General features: G+C 36.1%; 1 protein-coding gene across 3 annotated transcripts in view; it reads left to right on the forward strand.

The window, feature by feature from the left end:
- Nucleotides 1–2,858: 2,858 nt before the first annotated feature.
- NETO1 (neuropilin and tolloid like 1) overlaps nt 2,859–21,449 on the forward strand; it is a 251,045-nt gene continuing 232,454 nt past the window's right edge. For 2 of the 3 annotated variants that reach the window (XM_056823586.1, XM_056823588.1), the window contains exons 1-3: nt 4,039–5,314; nt 7,579–7,632; nt 7,856–7,993. In XM_056823586.1, the coding sequence (XP_056679564.1) occupies nt 5,287–5,314; nt 7,579–7,632; nt 7,856–7,993 (220 nt within the window). In that variant the 5' untranslated portion in view covers nt 4,039–5,286. Of the gene's footprint in view, nt 3,083–4,038; nt 5,315–7,578; nt 7,633–7,855; nt 7,994–21,449 lie in introns of those variants that run through there. The other variant, XM_056823587.1, reaches the window with a different exon arrangement.

The following is a 21,449-nucleotide window of genomic DNA, read 5'->3' on the forward strand; positions in this document are numbered from 1 at the left end:
ACAACAATATGACTGTGATAGTCACTTAACATTTCAGGGATACAGTCAAATCTCCACACACTTATAAAATATTGAGGACTTTCCAATCTGTATGAATAAAAGAAATTTAATTTTCACACAGAAATTTCATCATAATAAATCTAAACCTTGAACACACAGACACACATACATAAGCATGCAAGATGCACACACCTATGTGTTAACATACATGCAATATCATAGGCTTTGTAGTCAACATATCTTCAGATAGATGTAATAGAATCAATCAAGTTTCAATCTCACCTCTAATACTAGCTATTTTATTTAACCCAACAAATTATTAGTAAGTCATAAAAGAGTTGTAAAGGAAGTACCCACACCAAGAATTCTCTAAGCTGGCAAAATTTGAGATCTTTTGTATACTTGAGAATAAGTTTTAGAGGATAAAAAGATCCTTAAGAAACATTTAGTCCAACCATCCTCATTATAGATGAAGAAATTAAATTCCAATAATTAACATTTTTATGTTACATTATTTTTTTCAAAGCACTTTCCTCATAACAACCTTAAAAAATAAGTAGTACAATTATTAGTGTTCCAGCTTGACAGAGGAGGAGGCTTTGAAAGATCAGTTGTCTTAGCCTGATACTGTTTATAGCTGGTAAATGTTAGAGGTAGGATTAAAAAGGTTTCCAGATTTCCAGGTCCAGAACTGGCTCTGGTGGTAAAAACCTTATGTATGATGAAACTTTACATTGACAAGTTTGCCAATTGCATTTAAAGAGATGGAAGTTTTAAGTGTGCCTCTACCATGTAAATAACAAGAAAGATAGGTGCTAACTGTTTTTGTTTACTAAAGAAAATTCATAAAAAGACATTCACCCAAAAACTTTTCTTAGATTTATGCTTGTGATTTGTTATGATTACCCTTCAATTTTGTAACAGAGTTAATTAAAAATACAGTCTTTGCACTTTGAAAAGTTAAAAGAATTTAAAACCAAGGAGGAATGGCTTCTATTGAGATATCTAATTTTTAAAAATTATGTCATAGCATTTTCTCCTAAAACTGCAAAATCCCCTATTTCCCTATCAACTTTTAAGATAGCCTTATGTTAGACATTACCTCTTGAAAACTGACCACTTTTGATTATACTCTTAGAGAAGATTTTTTTTTATCATCTTAATAATTAAAGAACTTACTTAAGGACTCTTTCTAGGCTTGCTTTTTCTACCTGTTCCTTGGTTTCTCTGGAAGGAAAAGGGCAGGTTCAGATATCAAGGGAAATTTAGCATTGGCCAGTTCTAATGATTCTCTAGAAGCTAGGAAATGACAAAAGACTATCATAAGTAAGAAAGGGGTCGTAAATGGATGGCCATTAATATGTGGAAGCACTCTCCAGTCTTTTCTCCCTTTCTGAAGAAATACAACAACCTGCCTTGTCTGGGGCATTAAATTCACAAGAACAGTATTATAATTGTGAAAGCCTTCTGATTTCAGCTTTCACCTGATTCCTTTTATAAAATAGAAAGTACTGATGCGTTCAATATAATATTGGGAATTGATCATAGAAAATAGGAGTTTCAGAAAATGAAAGATAAGAAGGAAATGGACAAAAAAGGGATTCAGGAATCTTCTCTTTTATAGTCTCCTTTCATGAGTTTTCTATATTTCATTCTCATTTGTTACACAAAAAGCTAAAAATGTCTAGGATTCCAGTCCAGTTTCAGAATGAGGTACAAAGAGGGATATCAATGAGGAAAGGCAAAGCAGTTAAATTGCAGGGCACTGACGCAGATTTTAGTGTAAATGCTGGACTTTCTATCATTTGGATGCACTATGGGAATCTTAATTTAATATGAATCCTTAATGTTTCAGATTTATTTTGTCTCTTAAAAATTAAAACATCTTCCCTAAAATGTTCATTGTCTGTCTTAACAATTGATTTTACTAAAAGGAACTGTACTAACCTCTTCCATCATCTCATGAAATCTAGAGTTGACCCCTTGGCACATGAAATGTTGTATTTATTGGGGTTTTTAAGTCATTTAAGTACATATCTGCCCACAAGGTCACCACTCTATGTCTTCTATTCAGTTACAGAGAATTGGAGAACTTCTCCCCCTCTCTGTTCCTAGTCCAATTTTGTTTTACTCTGTATTCTCATTCCTTATGCATTTAAGTCCATTACCTTGGAGTAGTTTGTCCTTTAGCATCATTTCACACACAATGTACCTGCATACATTACACCTTTTTTCACCTAGTTCCCTCTCACTCAACTCACTCATTTTTCCTTACCGGAAGATCAAGCAGTTTCCCTTTCTGTTGAAGTTGTTCATAGGTCATATACTGACAGACGCGCGTGCTGGTGTGCGGGTGAGCGCACGCGCACACGCACGCGCGCGCACACACACACACACACACACACACACATACACACACACACACACTCTTGTTTGCTTAAATTCATTTGTTTCTGCAGATAGGTTTTTTCATTTGGTTCAGGAACTAGACTCTACTTAAAGCCAAGCATAGCATGAAGAATAAGTTGCGCTGGCAGGGTCTGGGGAAAGCTTTAAACCCAAGAAACACAAACTAAGAAAGCAGTATCTTCTCCCGCCTGATACCACTTTCCCTCTTCCTCCTTCTCCTCCTCCCCTTCTCCTCCTCTTTATCTTTCCTTTTTGCCCCCTCCCTCTTCCTTCTCCCCCTCTTTCTCTTCTTTTTCCTCCTCCCCTTGGGACGGGACCTGTCTTGTCCCACGTACGGTCTCCTTCCTAAAATGGTCCTGGGAAGGGCACTTAGCACTCACATACATGCTCACACGTGTCTGTGTGACCCGCTACAGAGCTGCAGCCACAGCAGCCGCCGCAGCCGCAGCAGCAGCAGGTGCTGAGCAAAGGAGACCGGTGGAAGCACAGCAGGAGCTCCTTTCAGAATCTTCCCAACCCTTCTTTCAGTATTCCCTACCCATTCCTCTTTCTCTCATTCCTGTTTCCCCCCTTCTTCTCTTTTCTTCCTTTCTTTTCCTTCAGTTCACGCTCACCTCCCAGCAGATGGACTTCCTGGTCTGGGAAGGGAGGCTGCAGCGGACCAGGCTTGAATGTGAGAACCCGGGATGGAGCCGCCGGGGCCAGAAGGCTTGGAGGAATGGGGATACAGGATGGGGGGTTAGGGATCCGTCTTTTAACCATTTCTTCTGGACTCCGGAGAGCAGAATTAAGGATCTCTTACTACACCCCCACAGAACCCGTAGCAGCAGCAGGAGGGAATGTTAAAGTGGTGGGGCTGGGGAGGTGGGTGGGGGGAAGGGGGCGGTGTCTCTGCAGTTTCCTTTGAGTGACTCCTTTTCCCTCACCACCACCACCACCCCACACCCTTTTCCTCTCTAATTTTCGCCACTGTCTTACTGATTTATTCTCCTTTCTTTGTTTCATTTCTTTCTTCAAAAAAAAAAAGTCGGTTTTCTCTAGCTCCTAGCAGTCCAGGGCTTCTAACTCCATTTCTCTGGCATAGAGTGGTGTGAATGGGGATGGGTGAGGAGGGAAGTAATCCCAGAAGATATATCGGATGGGGAAGGTAGTGGTTCTACATCTATGATGGGGGATTATCTTTCCGGCGGAGAAGAGACAGAAATGCCACCGTTTCTGTGGGAACTGTGGAAGATGAGACCTATACAACTGGCCCTAAGATTAACTATACTAAACTTTTATTGCTGTCTTTTCATCTGTGAGCATCCCTCCTCCTTCCTCCTGAGCTGCTAACCGGAGCCGGCTAAATAGAGAAGTCTAGACCTCAGAGGACAGAGTTCCTATATCCTTTTAATGAATAGGGTTTAAAAGGGATTAAAAGGGAGCGAAAGACAGCGAATTCAGTTTTTTGCTTTTTTAAAAAATAAAGTGTGAATGGGGAGGGGAGAGAGAGAGAGAGAGAGAGAGAGAGAGAGAGAGAGAGAGAGAGAGAGAGAGAGAGAGAGAGAGAGAGAGAGAGAAAGAGAGAGAGAGAGAGAGAGAAAGAGAGAGAGAGAGAGAGAGAGAGAGAGAGAGAGAGAGAGAGAGAGAGAGAGAGAGAGAAAGAGAGAGAGAGAGAGAGAATAAAAAGACAGTGTAGTTGCTGATCATTTCCCCAACACATATTACTTCTGTTTGTCCGCAAGCAGAAAGAATCTGGGTTTTCTTCTTTTTCCTGGCTTTCTGCTCCTTCCACTCCCACCCCCACCCAGGCCCCGGGGAGGGGGGGATGATGGTGAAGTGAGGGCTCCCAGTACAGCTTCAGCTCTACGTCTCCTCCCACCGCCCCCTCTCTCTGTCTCCCCCTTTCATCCCTCTCCCCCCACCCCCAGCAAGAGATCAGACCTAGTGTAATGTCCTTGCTACTCCATTCTACTATGCAACAGCAGAGAGGAGCGCTTTGCAACACGGATTTCAAAAGAATAGTGCTTTCTTGAGGTTCTTATTCCCTAAAGATATAACTAAAGCTCCTACTTGGTAACTCTTTACATCCTCTCCACTCTTCTCTCCTCCTCGTTCATTCCCTCCTCACCCCTCCCCGTTTCTCCTACTCCTATGCCCCTCCACCACCCTACAAATCCTCCTCCCACCCCTATTCACCCTCCCACCTATTCCTCTTTCTGAAGATAGCAAAGGTGGCGGGGATCTTGGTGAGCAGATGAAGGACCCCTTCATCCCATCTTCAATGCCTCTACCGAAGATCCCAAAGGTCTGGAGCAAAACGGGCTGCTGCTGGGCGTCCTCTTGGAAAAGCTGCTGTCTGCTGTTGGTTTTGTATGAAACTGGGGACTGAAGGACCGCTGCCGAACCGTGGGTGAGAGGGACAAAACGTCCGCTCCGTCGCTGCCCGTCTATCTTGATCAGCTTACCCAATCCACACTCCCTTTCCCTCTCCTTCGCGCTTCTTTGCCCCCCTTTCTTTAGTCCAACAGCCGGGCTCTGATCTTAAGCCGGCAGCAAGCCGCAAGAAAGCCCCCCGTTGTCATTCTAAGAGCTGCAGCCGCTATGATGCAAAAGAAGATTGTGATGATGGTGGTGATGATGATGGTGGTGATCATCGCTGGGGTGTGATGTGATTGTCATGGTGGGGATGGTGATTTCGAGGCGGTGAGAGCTAGAGCGAGGGAGCGCGAGCAGAAGGAAGGGTTGATTCGCTTGTGGCTGCTGTGTGGGCTCGGATTCTCCCCCACCCCCCCACCCCGCCCCCCTCCTGACTCCATCCTCACCCCCACCACTGGAAGTCCTCCCGTATCTAAATGGAAGTAGTGGAGATCGGAGTCCCTGGCGTAAGGAACAGACATGATCTATGGACGCAGTTTGTTTCACAGTGAGTACCTCTCTCCCAGCGCCTAGTTACCCCCTCCAGCTTTCCTTCTGTCCCTTTTCTCCTCCCTCTTTTTGGAAAGCGCAGGTGGATGCAGCGCAACCTCTCTCCAACCGGACCCCGCAGTAGCGCTAGTCTCTGGGGCAGATGTAAACTTTCTGTATTGCAGTATAATTGAAGAGGGGCTAGAGGGGAAGATGGGGGCGGACGATTATTAGTATTTTCCCCTGGTTTTAAAATGAAAAAAAATATTTTCTTGTGGGGAGATTAAGATTAGAGAAGGAAGAAATATTTCAGAAACCTTAGAGTTCGTTAATAGTCCATAGATTTATGACTATCAGTGGGTTAAAAGGAAAAATATAGCTTTGGGAAAGTGAAGGCGATAGGATGTGGGGGTGATATTGTGAGAGGCTGGGATGAGGTTTAAAAAAAATCCTCTCTCCGCCCTTTTCCATAATGTCAGTGTATACTCCTCCACCACAGATTCTTTCATGATAGCTACTTTAAGGTACACTGAAAATATATTGTTAGGTTGAAGATATACCAAACTCAGCTACTCTGAATTCACTTGACTCTTGGGCAGAAATCATCTAATGCTTCTTTCAGATGTGATCGTATGGATTGTGTTTGCTTTGGGGTAGTAGCTAAGAGAGAACAATATTCCAAAGCATCATGAAGAAGGCAGTGTCAGTGGCATGTTCTCATTCTCTGTCTACCTGTATGTGCAGAGGATATCTGTCAAAATAAAGAAAGGTTCCCATACTCTAACTGAGTAGTAGAGTTGAAGGTCTGCTAGTACATTAACTATGGCATCTATTCCATTATGTACAAATAAGAAGCATAGTAAAGAATCTTTGGCAAAGGAAGCACCAAACTTGAAAAGGTGGCTGCATATGTGCATTGATTATAGGCATATGCGTATGTAAAGGCATATGCATTCAGATTTACCTCAGGAAGTGGTCAAAGTACGGATTTTTTTTTTCATTTAGAAAATACTTAAAAGGGCCTAATCCATTCTAAGAACAGATGGTCTGACCACAACTTTTTTTTTTTTTGAGGAAATCTCTGTTCAGATTAAAGCCATGCAAAACAACAGTTCACAAGAATTTAGTTCATGTCAACTCTAGTATCCAAAGCAAAGCCCATATTTCTTGACCTTTTTTTCTTAGAAGATCCTGTTTTCAAGGTAATAGCTCATGTGGCAAGCTTCAGAGAAAGGTTTTCATGGTAAACTGGTTCCTCTTTCCCAAAATCACTTTAATATATCTTTAATGATACATGTAGTTACACTGGTAATTTTTCTTGTACTGATTTCACACTAAGATATATACACACAAACTCAAAAAGATAATGGGAAAGAAAGTGAGAAGAATGCAACCATTTTTACATACTTTCTTAGTTCCATAGTTCCAGATTATTCAAAATACTGATGAGAAAAAGAACATGGAAATTAAAAGAATAAAAACAAAAGCAAAGGAGAATGAAGTTGGTTTCAAATAATTTTCCTAAGGCAGAGACAAAGTTCTTTTCTAAGTACAAAAACCGACCCGCAGAAGAATAAATTTATAATAGAAATTTTCTTAAAACCAACCATATTCATAATTTGTAATGCAGAATAAAATCTGAAAGTTATTGTTAAAGTCTTAAGGGATTAATTCTTATAGCTTCATGAATTGTGGGATTCCCAGGGGTTTTGATTGTCAACATATTTTTTATAATACTGGTTTAAATGCCCCCGAAACCAAAATAATCTCCAGCCTCTTCCTAGCCTCCTTCCTAGCTCTTTTCATTTCCTTTTCTCCTAAGGATTTTACCAGAGGTATTTCTCTTGTGAATCACAAGTGGTTTTTTTTTTTAATTTATTTGTTTGTTTGGGGGGTTTTGTATTGTATATTAAGACCAAGAATGCACCCTTCCCCATTTTAGGTGCCAGTATAGTCATGGTAGTTTAGAAACTCAGAATGCATTCCTGTCATACTTAAACCAAAATAGTTGGGAAACACATCTCCTGCTACTTTTCAATGCCTTCTGGATGTTGGGTGCTACCCATAGTCAACTTGTATTAACTTCAGAAATAGGAGTTTAAACTTTTCTTAGTTTTTTTCTAAGTCCTAAAAAGACAATTTATAATATAGTAACAAAAAAATTGATAGCTTAAGACATTTCCTTATCATTTGGTTTTATTATATTGAGAAAAGGCATAATACTTTAGTTACTGTGAACACTAATTTTATCTGTCCCTGATTGTTTCTGTCTATTTGTTTCAGTTGTAGCAAGTCTAATCATCCTACATTCCTCTGGGGCTACCAAAAAAGGAATAGGTAAGTTTTTTAAGGGATTAAAAAGTAATTCAAATTCCTGATAATTTCCTTATTCTATCCATAATCTAAATGTTTTATTATGATAAAATTCTGATATTGTGCACAACTGCTTGCCTTTACCGAGGGAAAACTCACAGATTAATTTATCAAATGAGAACTGAAACAAAGGTAGTTATGACTATTTTTAGTTTTCCAAACATTGAATGATGGCTCTATTTTGCAGAAAAGCAAATCACTTCAGAAGCTCAGAAATCAGTACAGTGTGGAAACTGGACAAAACATGCCAATGGAGGTATCTTCACTTCTCCCAATTATCCCAGCAAGTACCCTCCGGACAGAGAGTGCATCTACATTATAGAAGGTAAAAAAGGAGGAAAATGTGGCAAAATGTCATCAAGCCTGAATTTCTTGCTTAATAAAGCTTTATGGACCAATTGTTTTGTATGTCTTAAAAAAAAAAAAACGTTAGATTTAGTTGATTCAAAAAGATTATCCTCAGTATTTCAAGAAAGTGGGAGAATGTGCCTAAAAGTTGACAATCATAGAATCATGTCTTTCAAGTTGGATGAGACTGATGATAATCAGGCCAAATCTTTCATATTGCCTGGCACATAGGAGGTACTTAATATATGTTTATTGATTGGTTGATTGATTGAAACCTTGAGAAGTTGTCATTTTCCCAGATTAAGACAGAGAACAAATGTTTGCAGCAGGATTTGAATCCAGATTTTCCTGATTCTAATTTCAGATTTATTCACTATACCTATCTAAATAATTAAAATGAGTAATAAATATCAAATGAAAATATACAACTATCATTGTACATTAATTTCATTTACTAAATTATTCAGTGATAGATAGCTGATAAACATCATGACATTTCACTTAACCAATCTTATATATTTTTATACACTGATACATAGTTTTGAATTTATTTAAAATTATAGAAAATAGAATGATGTAAAACTCAAAGAAAGTTATGTATATTGTCAAAATTACTTTATAACAAAATTAAATTGTAGTGAGGTCATTAGACTAGAAATGAGAGATTCATGCATGCTAATCTGGAATGTCATTAGTTAGTTTTATGACCTTTGAAAATCAGGCTCAGTTTCATCATATACTAAGGAGCGAACTAGATTTGAGAATCTCAAGGACTCTTTCCTAAATTTCTATGCCATCTTCCTAAACATCAGTTTGAAACCTCATTTTTACTGATTTGTGCTAGTATGCCTGGTACTATGCTTCAAATTCACAGCTAAGATTTCCAGAATTTGTCTGTGAGCTAAATTTGTCCACCCAAGTCTGATAAATGTTTTTGTAGATTTTCAGAGAGGTCAAAGACTTTTCACCATCCTTGAACTGACCCTATTCCTTGTATGAAGGAAGTCCTTATATGTCTCCAAAATGCAATATCCTTATTGAGAGTCACTGTCTGATATTTGACATCTCTTTCCTTACTTTATAAGGACATTTATACAGTCTATATTTGTAATAATTAAAATATAAAAAAGTACACTGAAGAAACTTTTTGTGAAGTTACATGATCACTTTCATTGCCCTATATTAAACTTTAGGTACATGCATTTTGAAGATGTTTGAGAAAAACGAATTTGTATAGTCCAATGAATATCTGGAAGTAAGTCCAACCATGCTGGATAAATAGGAAGTGTTTCGAAAAATTTAATGTGCTATCATTTGGCCATATTTCATTCAGACCAAGTTTCTCCCTTCCACCCCTTGTTTTCAAGCATGGTTTAATCAAGGACCTACAAGGTATGATCATCTAGTTATGGAGAAAAATGTTCTGAGCCTGATAATTCAGTTCAATTCAACATTCAGTAAGTGGCAAACAACAAAGACAAAAACAAAAGTCTCTTTCCTGGAGCTTGTATTCTATAATGTCTACAAAGACAAATAAACATAAGGCACCTTCAGAGGGAAAGAACACTTCCAGCTCAAGGCAGTATCAGTGAAGACTTCACAAAGGAAAATTCCTGCTTTATTTGAGGCTTAAAGAAACATGAAGGATTCTTAATGGCAAAGAAGAGAAGGAAGTTCATTCTAAGTATGGGAAATAGCCTGTACAAATTCATAGAAATGAGAGCTGGAATGTCTAGTTCAGAGAATAGTCCAATTTATATTTAATGCAGTATACATGAAAGGAATGGAACAAATCTTTTAAAAGTATCTACTATTTGCCAGAGATTTTAACTCAGGCTTTCCTAAATCCAAACCTTCTTGACTCCAAATCTAGTATTCTATTCATTGTACAACATAGATGCTTCATGAAGGCAACTTTGTGAAATGAGATTAGAAGGGTAATGCAGAGCGTCTCAAATACCAGGATGACTGTAACTTTTCTTAAAGACAATAGGGAGCCACCGAGGATTTGGGGAGGAGACAATGCTAAGAATTAGGCCAGTATGAGATTCTTTTTAGTGGCTTTGTAAAGGATGGAGGAGAAAGTCTAGACTCAGTAAGGAGACTATTCCATATAATTCATGGAAAAGGTTATGTATGCTTAAACTAGGATGGTGGTTAAGTAGGTGGAGAGGAAAGAAGAATATATAGAAAGATGTTGGGAGGGGACAAAAGTGACAATACATTACAAATAATTGAATGTTGGAGAAAGGAGAGGAAAGAGTGATGGATGACTTATGATTATGAAACTACGTGAGTAGGAGGATAGTAGTTCGCTTTATAGAGTTAAGAAAGTTTGTAGAAAGATTTTATTAACAGGAAGGAAAAAATAATGTTCCTTTTTGGACATATTAAGTTTTAAATGCTAATGGGATTTTCAGGTTTAGATATTTAGTAGACAACTGGTGGTGAGGGACTGAATTTCAAACAATAGGTTAGGGAGGCATACACAGAGAGAGAGAGAGAGAGAGAGAGAGAGAGAGAGAGAGAGAGAGAGAGAGAGAGAGAGAGAGAGAGAGAGAAAGAAAGAAATACATGGAAGAACCTTAACAGATACTGATGTTTAGGTGGAAGGAGATGAATGTGTGACCATGAGGGATAGGCAACATTATTGAACAGGAATAGTCAGTTAATTCTAGATGTATCTAGCTGGAGAACTAGAATAAAACCATTGTGGAAACCAAAGGAGGAGAGAATATTCAGGATGAAGGAGATAGTTAAGGACATCAAAAGCCTTAGGGATCTAAAGGATCTTCTACACTATACTAAGAAATGGCTATTGGACTTAGTAAACATTACTGGTGACCTTGGAGAGAGAACAATTCAACTTTTGTCTCATTTTTAGAGAATGATACATTTCACCACTACCAAATTTTGTATTTGTTGATTCAATCTATAACATTTATTAAGTTCTTACTAGGTTGAAAATAATTAAAATAATTTTTCTAATAATTAGGTATTAATTTTAATAAAACATTGAGAAAGAACATACCGAATTTTGTTTTCCAAATTAGAAAATCCATAGAAGACAGGACATAATGTCTTCAATGTAAGAATACCTATAATTAATTTCCATATATTAATTGGAATTTAGTATATGTTGAAAATTGTAATGATAAAATATTTTCCAAATTAAAATAACAAATCACACTATCAATTTCAAGTTAACAAATATTAAGAATCTATTATATTCTAAGTTCTACACTAGATATTGTGTATATATATTTAAAAAAACACTATATTTGTTCAAAGAATTTCATTTTTGTGGGAGTAATTGACTATATCATATGTATATAAATAAACCTAATGTCAGGTAGGGAATATTGGACAAAAATGGAATAATTAAGACAAAATGATCAAATAAAATTTGAAGAGAGAGGGGAAACTTTTCAGTTTGGGAAGAATTAAGACATTTTTCATGGAGTAGGTGGAAACTAAGATTAACTATGAAGGAAGATGAGAATTTTAAAAGAAAGAGATAAGGAGGCAGTGGATTTCAGAAATATGAAATTCAAGTTGGTAGGAGATGTCTCATCAAATTCACATAACTTCAAGTGATGGAAGGGGGATATATTAGTATGATGCATCATGTATACATCACAAAATATTTTCTGGATAATTTTACATTCTATTTCTACCCCTGCTCAGACATGACAAGTCATTAAGAATCTGCTTGAATTTTGGTTTCTGGGTTTCTGGTAGAGCTTTATTTTTTCCGTGTGTCTGCGTGAGTGCGTGTGTGTATGTGTGTGTGTGCACATATATGTGGTCAGAGTTGGTGATAGTTAAGTACAAATTATTTTTAATATCATAACAAATATTTTTAAAATTTTAATTACAAGGTTAATGATATTTAAGGAATCTGAACATTAGTTTTATTTCCCAAGTTAGATATAAAGAGTGTGGATCAGTAATTACCTAGACAAATAGTACAAATATTTTAATACATTTTTCTTTAAATTTTTAAATGAATTTTTAGAATATATTTCACTATTTAGGTATGCTCATTAAAATATTTAAGTTATTATTGTTGATAATTCTTATGAAATTCACCTTTAATATCTCTAAAATTAGTAAAATTGTATGATTTTGTTGCATTGAGAACAAATTTTAAATTTTGTGGTTTCACAAATCTATTTCTGAATATATTATACTTTTGTTTTGAATATTTAACTTGTTCAGGACCAGTAACTAACTGAATATACAAACATCTGGGTAATCCTAAAAGATTCTCTGTACCTTCTGTCTGGGAAAAGTTGTAGAAAGATCCAACAAAGAATGACACTTCACTGACAAATTTTTAATTAATTATTGTAATAAAATTATGACATACACATATGTAATATGTCATATGTAATATGACATGTGTAATAAAAATTATGACATAATTTTTAATTAAAAATCATATGCTCTGGGACATTTTCACTTTTATTACATTTCCATAGTAAATCAGTCAGGCTCCTTTAGGGCAGGGCTTGTTTCTGTTTTTGTCACCCAAGTATATAGCATAGGACATGGCCCAGAATATAGGTGCTTGAGAAAGTTAAATGAATGGCCGTCTTTTGGCCTAATTTGGCAAGGGTGTGTTTTGGGAGATGGGAATAGAAAAGATGAAGAGGCACTATGACATAATAAAATTGTTGCAGATACAGCAGAGTTCTGAAATGACAGTAGATTGGCTAAATATGGTACTACTTGGTAGGCAATTCTTATCTGACTTAGCTAAAATTAAAAACAGGCTGCTAATAAACTGCTTAGTTGAAGCAATAAATAGAATGAAGTAAATTGCAACCAATTTCACCCAGTGGCTTAAACTATATAAGAACTGAAAAATAATGTGCAAGATATTGCCTGTCTAGAGTATAACAAAATTAGTAAATTTTGTTTGCTTCATTCCAGGCACCTAGATATATGTAGGCATCTGGATAATGAATCGGCTTTTTCACTTTCTATCTAGCTATTTAGGTGTTGTCTAGACACAATGGAGAATTGTCTATACAGATGTAAGGGTCTTACATTTACTAAGTGTGAGACAGTGATATTAAGCTATGCTCAGCTATTTTTAACTCTGGACTTTGGAACTGTTCTGCTCATGCCACTAGCTCTCTTATTTAGCTTATTGAAAATAAGGTAACTATTTATTCAGCACAGCAAGTCTTCTATCACAAGTGTTAATTTCTAAAATTCATAGGAGTTTGATAACACAGATTTAGAAGGGAGAGGAACATTAGAGCCCAACTAGTTCAACCTTCCCATTTTGAAGATGAAGAACTGAGTCACAGAGTAGTTTGTCCAATGTTGCACAACAGCATATATCAAAACTAGGATTCCAATCTGGGTCCTTTGATTGCAAGTCAAACACTCTTTCTTCTATGTAATTCTTTTTATTTTCTTCTTTTTCAAACTCTTCATAATCTTCAATAGCTAGTATTTTTATGAAGTGCCTACCATGTGCCAGGCCACTGTGATGCTGAACATTTCACAAAAAGTCTTATTTGATCATCACTATAGTCCTAGGAAGTAGGTGCCACTGTTATACCCATTTTTACAGATGATGATCTGAAGCAGAAAGAGGTTGTGACTTGCCTAAGATCACAAAACCCATAAGAGTTCAAGGTCAAATTTGAATTTGAGTCTTCTTGACTCTAGGCATGCATTTAGATAACTGTTCAAGGACTGAGTAATTCATTCATTTGTTGACCAGCCTCAGTATCTCTTATGTACAGGGTGCTAAACTAAGGCCAGGGAAATCAAAGACAAATTCAAAATAATCCTGTCCTCATGAAAGAAACATAATTCCATCAGTATTCCCTGAGTACATACTACTGGCTAGATAGTGTTAGATAGGGGGGTCAAACTCAGAAATGGGTATTACTAATTGTCCAACAAGAATTCCTATTGGGTTTTAAAATGTGATTTTTCTATGCTTTGTTGTATTTTTATTTGTTTTGTTAACTCTTTCCCAATTATATTTTAATCAGGTGTAGGCTGCACCAAGGAGTGCATGTTAGCAGCATATCTGACACCTGTGTGCTAGAAAATACAAGGCTCACACAGACAAGGGTAGAGGAGCTCATGTGAGCAGGGGTAAACACTAATGGAGAGCCCTAGCAACAGAAACATGAGGGAAAAAATTTAGGAAGTGACAACTGAATTGTTATTTAAAGGAAACTAAGGACTCAAGAGCTGGAGATGAAGAAAGAGGGTCTTAAATGTCTTAGCAATTTGGTCATTATTTCCTTTGGGGAGCAGGGGGCAAGTATAGTTCTTGGAATTAACATAAGAACCATGATTTCTAGTTATTCAGCTGTTCACAAATTGTTATCTGTTTAGAGGCACATTTGAATTGCCCAGGAATTTTGTAGTCTACATGTAACTGTGAGTTCCAGAAATGCTCAGAAATTTTTTTCCCCAAACACTTATTTTCTCTAAGTATAAATTCTAAGGCAGAAGAGTGGTAAGGGCTAGGCAATTGGGGGTGGGGATGGCATGACTTGACCAGGATCACACAGCTAAGGAGTGTCTTTCTGACACCAGATTGAAACTCAGCACCTCACACCTCCATACCTGGCTCTCTGTCTGCTGAGCCATCTAGCTACACATTCCAATGCAGATTTTTGTTTGTTCGTTTTTCTTTTTAAATCATTTTAATTAAGCATGAAGTAAAGAATGACTTACTAAAACCTGTATTTTCAGAAATTCAGTACTACTGAAGGGTTTTCAAATTCTATTTCCTTTTCCTTTTGCTTCCAATCATTTGATCATATGTCACAGGAAGAAGGCAACTACTTTTCTATTTTGTTGTATATTTCTCAATTACATTTTAATCAAGTGTGGACTGCACTGAGAAATGCATGCTGACAGCATGTTTGACACCTATGTGCTAGAAGATTCAAAACACATGTTTTCCAGCAACTATGAAATTCTCAAATTGGTACTTTATGTGATTATTAGTTTAACAAGACAGAAGCATTGAGTCTTAGACATTGGAAGTTTTCAGAAAAAGAATTTAGCTATAATTATTGAAATTTTAAGGAAAATGTTTGATGAATAGACTGTTTATTTGAGGGTTAGGGTTAGGGTTAGTAATTTTTTAACCTTTAGCTGTCCATGTAAAATGCATGCATAATTCATGTTCAAGTTTAAGTACATTATTAATATTTCTGCCATCATTTTCTCAAGGCTTGACAATGAACAAACAACATATCATGTCTTTTTTTGTAGCTTTGCTGATTTCTGAAGTGTAAATGTTCCCAATAGAAATTTAACAACCATCTTTCCAGGTGCAAAACAGGTGCTTCTTGATCACAAGTGGCTCATATGTCAGAATGTTCTAAAGTTTTGCCCCACCCCTCCAATTTCTAGTCAAACACAAAATCATTTATTTCTGATAGATTTCATGTATATTGACTGCTCAAGGATTGACCTCCATGGAAACATCTTCCAACTCATGAGAAGGAACTATGTGGATTAGAATAGTTTTTACTTTCATGTGAAAAACTATAAAGTGATTTCCTAATGATAATTTTTCAACATTGAAATAAAAGATTGGAATCATTCCTGAATTCTTCTAAAATCTCATATGATTTTGAGGAATAAAGGGCAAATGAATTTAATTAAACAATGTCAAATGTTTTTACTGTTTTCATTCATATTCCTTTGTATATCTGAATAGATAGTAAAAGTTAAGCTTTCACTTCACATGTGGATGTTCTAAGATGGTAATGTCTAGGGAAAAACTTTAAGTGAGGAAATGAGGGTAGTTATGGGTTTTCATATTATGCCTCCCTTATTTTGAGGAAGTTCTTTAAGTATAATACTCCTGATTATGCATCAACTACTTTGGGAAGCAGTGAAATAAAAGAGGAAGAAATGGAGAGGAGAAGAGAAGTGAATAATGTACAAGTTCTCAGAAGTCAAAAGGATTCTTTTCTTTCCTCAAAACACTGCTTCACAAGAAAAATAAAATTTGCATCATTATTTATTTTCTTTATATTCTACTCCATAAGAACAGAGAGTAGGAATCATGAAGTTGAATTCAAACCTAGATTTTCTTCTGTCAAAGGGAACATGTTTGGAACAAATTAAGCTACAAATGAAAGAATTTTTCTTGAGGTAATTATCCATACTCAAAAAATGAAATCCAGTACAATGATTTTATTACAAATATCAACTGCCATCATTTTACCCTGCCATTCCTTCTGGATGCCATCTTAGTTCTTATTTTTACTTTTGATCTTTTAGAATGACAGGTTCACATTTATGAGATCATTTTTTTAAAAGACCTCCTCCTTGCTGTTATTCAAAAATTCCACTCAGGAAATTTAACAATGTATTAATGACCTGTTTTAAAATGTAATGACCTTTACTTTCTCTACATTTTTTGGTCAGCTAATTAGCACTATCTTTCATTGATATTATTTAGTTCCTTTAGTTTCTAAGAAAATAATATTCAGTTTTCCCCTACCATTCTAAATGCATTTTCTTTCTTTCATTTCTTTATATATTTTTTCTTTCTGCCAATAGCTTTTCTGAGTGTTTATCAGTTCAGTCCTGGCCTTCTCCTTTTTTTCTTTATAAATAATCACTATGACATAGCTTATCCCCTCTTTGCTAAGGTACTACATCATGTCATAGAAAATGAGTACAGTGTGAAATTATTATGTTTTTGGAAGCAGAAGTAAAAGCACATAGTTTTACAAAGGATGTTTTTCTAAATTTATTTTTTTTACAAAACACTAATTCATTTATACAAGTTTTTAAAAGTACAAAAAAGAAAGACAAAGTGTGAAAGCAATTTTTGTGTTTATAGTCATTTAATGATAATTTTATATTACAATGAAATTCAAATCCTGGCACTAATATTTAGTAACTGTGTGACATGGGGCAAGTAATTTCCTTTTCCTGGTCATTAGTTTTCTGATTTGAAAAATAAATATGCCACCCCAGGTGCTATCTTAGGCTTTTTTAATCTCTAAATTCTATCATCTTTAAAACCAAAACAAACTTCAATGACTCTCAGAAAAATAATGAAGTACATTTTCTTTGAACACCCATCTTCATTGTCCTTCTCTTCCCCAGGACCATCCCAAACACACATATATTTTTACTAAACCATTCAGAGAATATGATTCAAATCATATCATGAACCAGGTCCATATGTACATAGATATAGCTTTGAAAGGAATGTTAGTGAGTTCTAGATCTAGAAATGTGTATGTTGGAGGAGAGAGGTCAAGAAGGAAAAACCTTCCTTCATTTTTATTATGTTATATATATACATATATATACATATATATATATATATATATATATATATATATATATATATATATATATAAAAGATGAATGACATCGACGTCTTGTGGCTGTGCGTGAATGCTGACACCAGGCCACAACTGCAACTCCTGTAACAACTGGTGTTCCATGACCCATGTGCCACAAACTTTACGCCTCAGTCTTTGGACTTGAAAGCCACATGAGCGTACATCGATAGATGGTAATGCACAAAGACAATTGTCATTCTCAGTCACCGAGAGACTACCACTAAATATATATATGCACATGATACTTTTGCCTTCCCTTTGTATTTGTTTTACTGGAATACTTTTTTCTTGATTTTGTAGGTGTGTTGTTTGTTTTTGGAAATATAGTATGTATTATTCTCTTTTCATATCTTCACATTGCCCTTATTTTCTTTATCTTTCCAATATTTGTCATTTCTAATAACACAATACATTACATTCAAATATCACAATTTATTCAGCCACTCCTCCTCCCATTCATTGAGTTTTGGCTACTTCCAGTTATTTAGTCATTACAAATAATGCTTCCATTAATTTTTTCATACATACACAGCTTTTTATCCCTTCAATAATGCCAATAGGGCATAATCATAGCAATGAGATACCTAGGTCAATGAGCATGAACAGCTTTGCATCTCAATGCATATTTTGATCTCATTTTCTTAAAAAGTTATTCAAAGGTGCACTAGCAATGTAATATTATGTCTGTTTCTTCATGTCCCTGTTAGCATTTAATTTGATAACTTTAATCCATCTGGTTCTCCATGAACATATATTACCAGTACTAGATTATTCTAGGCAGTAGACACAATCTGTGCCAGGATCATACTTTTTTAAAAAGCCAAGTCTTTCAAGCTTTATCAAACCTAGGGGCACTTTTGTTCTAATGCCACCATCCCTCTGGAATGCAACATTACCTCAACTGTATGATAAGTGTTGTAGTAAGACTTACGAATTATATTTATGCTCTCCATTGTTGTACTGCCAGGAATTATGTTTGGATTATTTGTATACTCAGGCTTAGATTTACTACTAAACTCATACAGATGTTTGTGGGCTGTGCAGATAACTATCTTCTTTATCTTATATAGTCATTTCTTTTCCTTCTTTGTTATTTATTCATTTATATGGTTTAGATTTATGTATTTCTGAGGGGAAATTGATGTCTACCACAATTATTATTTTGTTATTTATTTCCATCTGCATATCATTTAGTTTTTTTGTTTTGTTTTGTTTTGTCTTGTCTTTTTTAAAACTGGTTGCTATATCACTTGGTGCACACAGGTCCAACATTTGATAATGCTCTGTTATCCATAGTAACTTTCCTCCCCCAACATAATGTAGTTATCATATTCATCCCTTTTAATTATATCCATTTTAGCCCTAAACTCTGTCAGAGCTCATAACTACTACTCCTGTCTTCTTTAGATCAGCTGAAGCTTAATATTTTCACCTCTAGATCCTCACCTTCCCTGTATTCAAGTCTCTCATTTCAGTGTGTTTCTTATAAACAATATATTGTCAGGTGATCATTTTTTAATCCTTTCTGCTATACATTTTCTTCACATGTATGAATTCATCCCATTATACTCAATGCCATAGTTACTAGTTGGGCATTTCCATCTACTCTGTTCCTCTTCACTGTTTGTCTCCCTCTTCTTTTCTTTTTGTCATATACCTCCTCAGATGTCCAGCTTCCTTTGACCTCTCCTTTTCATATCACTTTCAAAAATTCTCCTTAGCCTCATCTCTTGCTCTCCTATTTTCATATTGACCGACCTTTTCCAAAAGTCACTTCCTATTGCCTTGCCTTTGACCTTTTATTTATTATTCTTTTCAATCTCCCCCAAATCCCTTTCCTATCACCCAAATGTACCCTTATACCTCTTGATTCTCTTATCCTCTCCCCTTACCCCCTCCATCTCTTGATATATATTACCCCTTTCCTCCCTTTTTTTAACCTCTAGTCCTCCTTTCTCTTCCTAGTACCTCCATTATCCTATCCCCTTGCTCTCCTGTTTTTCTGTACATTGAGATAATTTTTACCCTTCTAATGTTGTATGTTTTCTCTTTTATCCCAGGTCTGAGGAGAGTTGGATTCTAGTACTACCAGCCCTCCATCCCCTCATCCTCTTCTCCATTGTAATTCATCCTTCATATGAGATAGACATTACACCTTACCTCCTTATGGTCTATTCCACTATCATTTCTGCTCATTCTATTACATTCACCTTGACCTCATTTTCCATCCATACAAACCCCTTCAAAATACAATAATGCCATTCCTAGGAACCTTAGAAGGCATTTTCCCTTACAAGAATCAGAGAATTTGACCTTTTTGGAAGTTTGTGACTAGTTTTTCATTACTTTTGTATGTTTCTTCTAGATCATTTTTTTTCTCCTGAGTTAGTGGTTTTTCCTTAGGAATAATTAAAACTCCTTTAGTTCATTGAATATCCAGTTTTTACTTTTTTAATTATGCTCATCTTTGCTGGATATATTAGTCTTGGTTGTAAGCCCAGTTCTTTGGCTCTGGGAAATGCTGTGTTCCTTGCCCTGCATTGTTTTAATGTTGTGGTTGCTAAGCTTCTGTTATTCTGCCCATAACTACAGAATTTAATTTCCCCCCTTGTTACTTGGGGTATTTTTTTCCTTAACCTAAAAGTTATGGAACTAAGCAATGAAGTTCATGTGCATTTTCATCTTTTTATCTCTTTGAGGTAATAATTGGTAGATTCTTTCAATTTCTATTTTATACTTTCATTCTAGAATTTGGGAGCAATTTTCTTTGATGATTTCTTGAGGTATGTTGACTAATTTTATTTTAACCATAACTTTCTGGAGTTCAACTATTCTTGTATTGTCTTTGTGGTATTTTCCAGATCAGTAGTTTTTGTGATAAGATACTTCATATTCCCTCATTTCATTTTTTTTTTAAATTGCTTCACTATTTCTTGTTGTATCATTTGGTTTTGGGGGATTTTTAAAGCTTTTCTAAAAGCTCTTTTTTTAGCTTATAGCCATTTGTTATATTTATTTATTATTTTTGAAACATGTGCTTTCATTTCACTATGCTCTTCTAAGCCAGGGTTTTCTTTGTTTCTAAGATACCTTTCAATAGTCAAATTCTTTCTCCTTTTTGTGCTCATTTTTATTTGTTTATTTGAATTTTAGCAGCCAAGCTAATAGTTCTAATTATTGGCTTTTTTTTTTTACTAGACTTCCAGTGTTCCTATTGTGTTGGGGTATGTTAACTGAGATTTCAGAATTTTTTGTGTATTTGTTTTTATCTGGGTTATTCCTGTTTTTCCCCTGCTCAAGATCCAGTCCATGATTGATCCCAAGTATTCTGACTATAGCCATGGGCAATTATGCTAATGCTTTTGCAAGTAGCCAGTCTGCCTCCCCCTAAGATGGTAACTAGTGACTCCAGTCACCTAGCAGTGACCATAGTTGACAGGCCCCCTAATCCTCTGGCAACCACACTCATTGGCACATGCTTCTTCTTCACTCCTCCTCTCCTATTGCCATAGCCTAGGACAGACCATGTATCTAGTCTGTATTGATTGGCCTCCAAAGTCCCTCATTGCTATTGGAGAAGCTTGAGCTCATGCTCTCAGGGTATCTGTAAATTCCACATGTCTACTCCTTCTATCCCCAGCTGTGTATCAGCAGGGTTCCCTGGATCTGAGACTGTAGCAGACATAGCTGTTCCCAGGGCCCTCTCCATGAGAGTTCCAGTGTATCCTGAGGCAGAAGGCCCTAAGAGTAGTTATCCTAGGGTAGAGATGGAGAACCTTTTAGAGACTGCTATGGTGAGACTGAAGCCAGGGGAGTCAGAAACCTTCCTCTCTGGTTTTCCTAGGCTGTTCAGTTTCACTCCCAACTCCTATGTGTTCTTTTTTTCAACTTTTAGATTTGACTCTGTGGAGTTATTTGTGATTATTTGTGAGGGATATTAGGAAGATGAGAAAGCTTCTTGCTCTACCCTCTCATTTTCCCACAATATATCTCTAAACTTTTTTTTAAGTGTATTTTCTTTTATAAAATTCTGGCTACCTCACAAATGCAGAAAGCATGATGGCTATA

Source organism: Monodelphis domestica, chromosome 3 (genome assembly GCF_027887165.1).
Source record: "Monodelphis domestica isolate mMonDom1 chromosome 3, mMonDom1.pri, whole genome shotgun sequence".
Lineage (NCBI taxonomy): Eukaryota > Metazoa > Chordata > Mammalia > Didelphimorphia > Didelphidae > Monodelphis > Monodelphis domestica.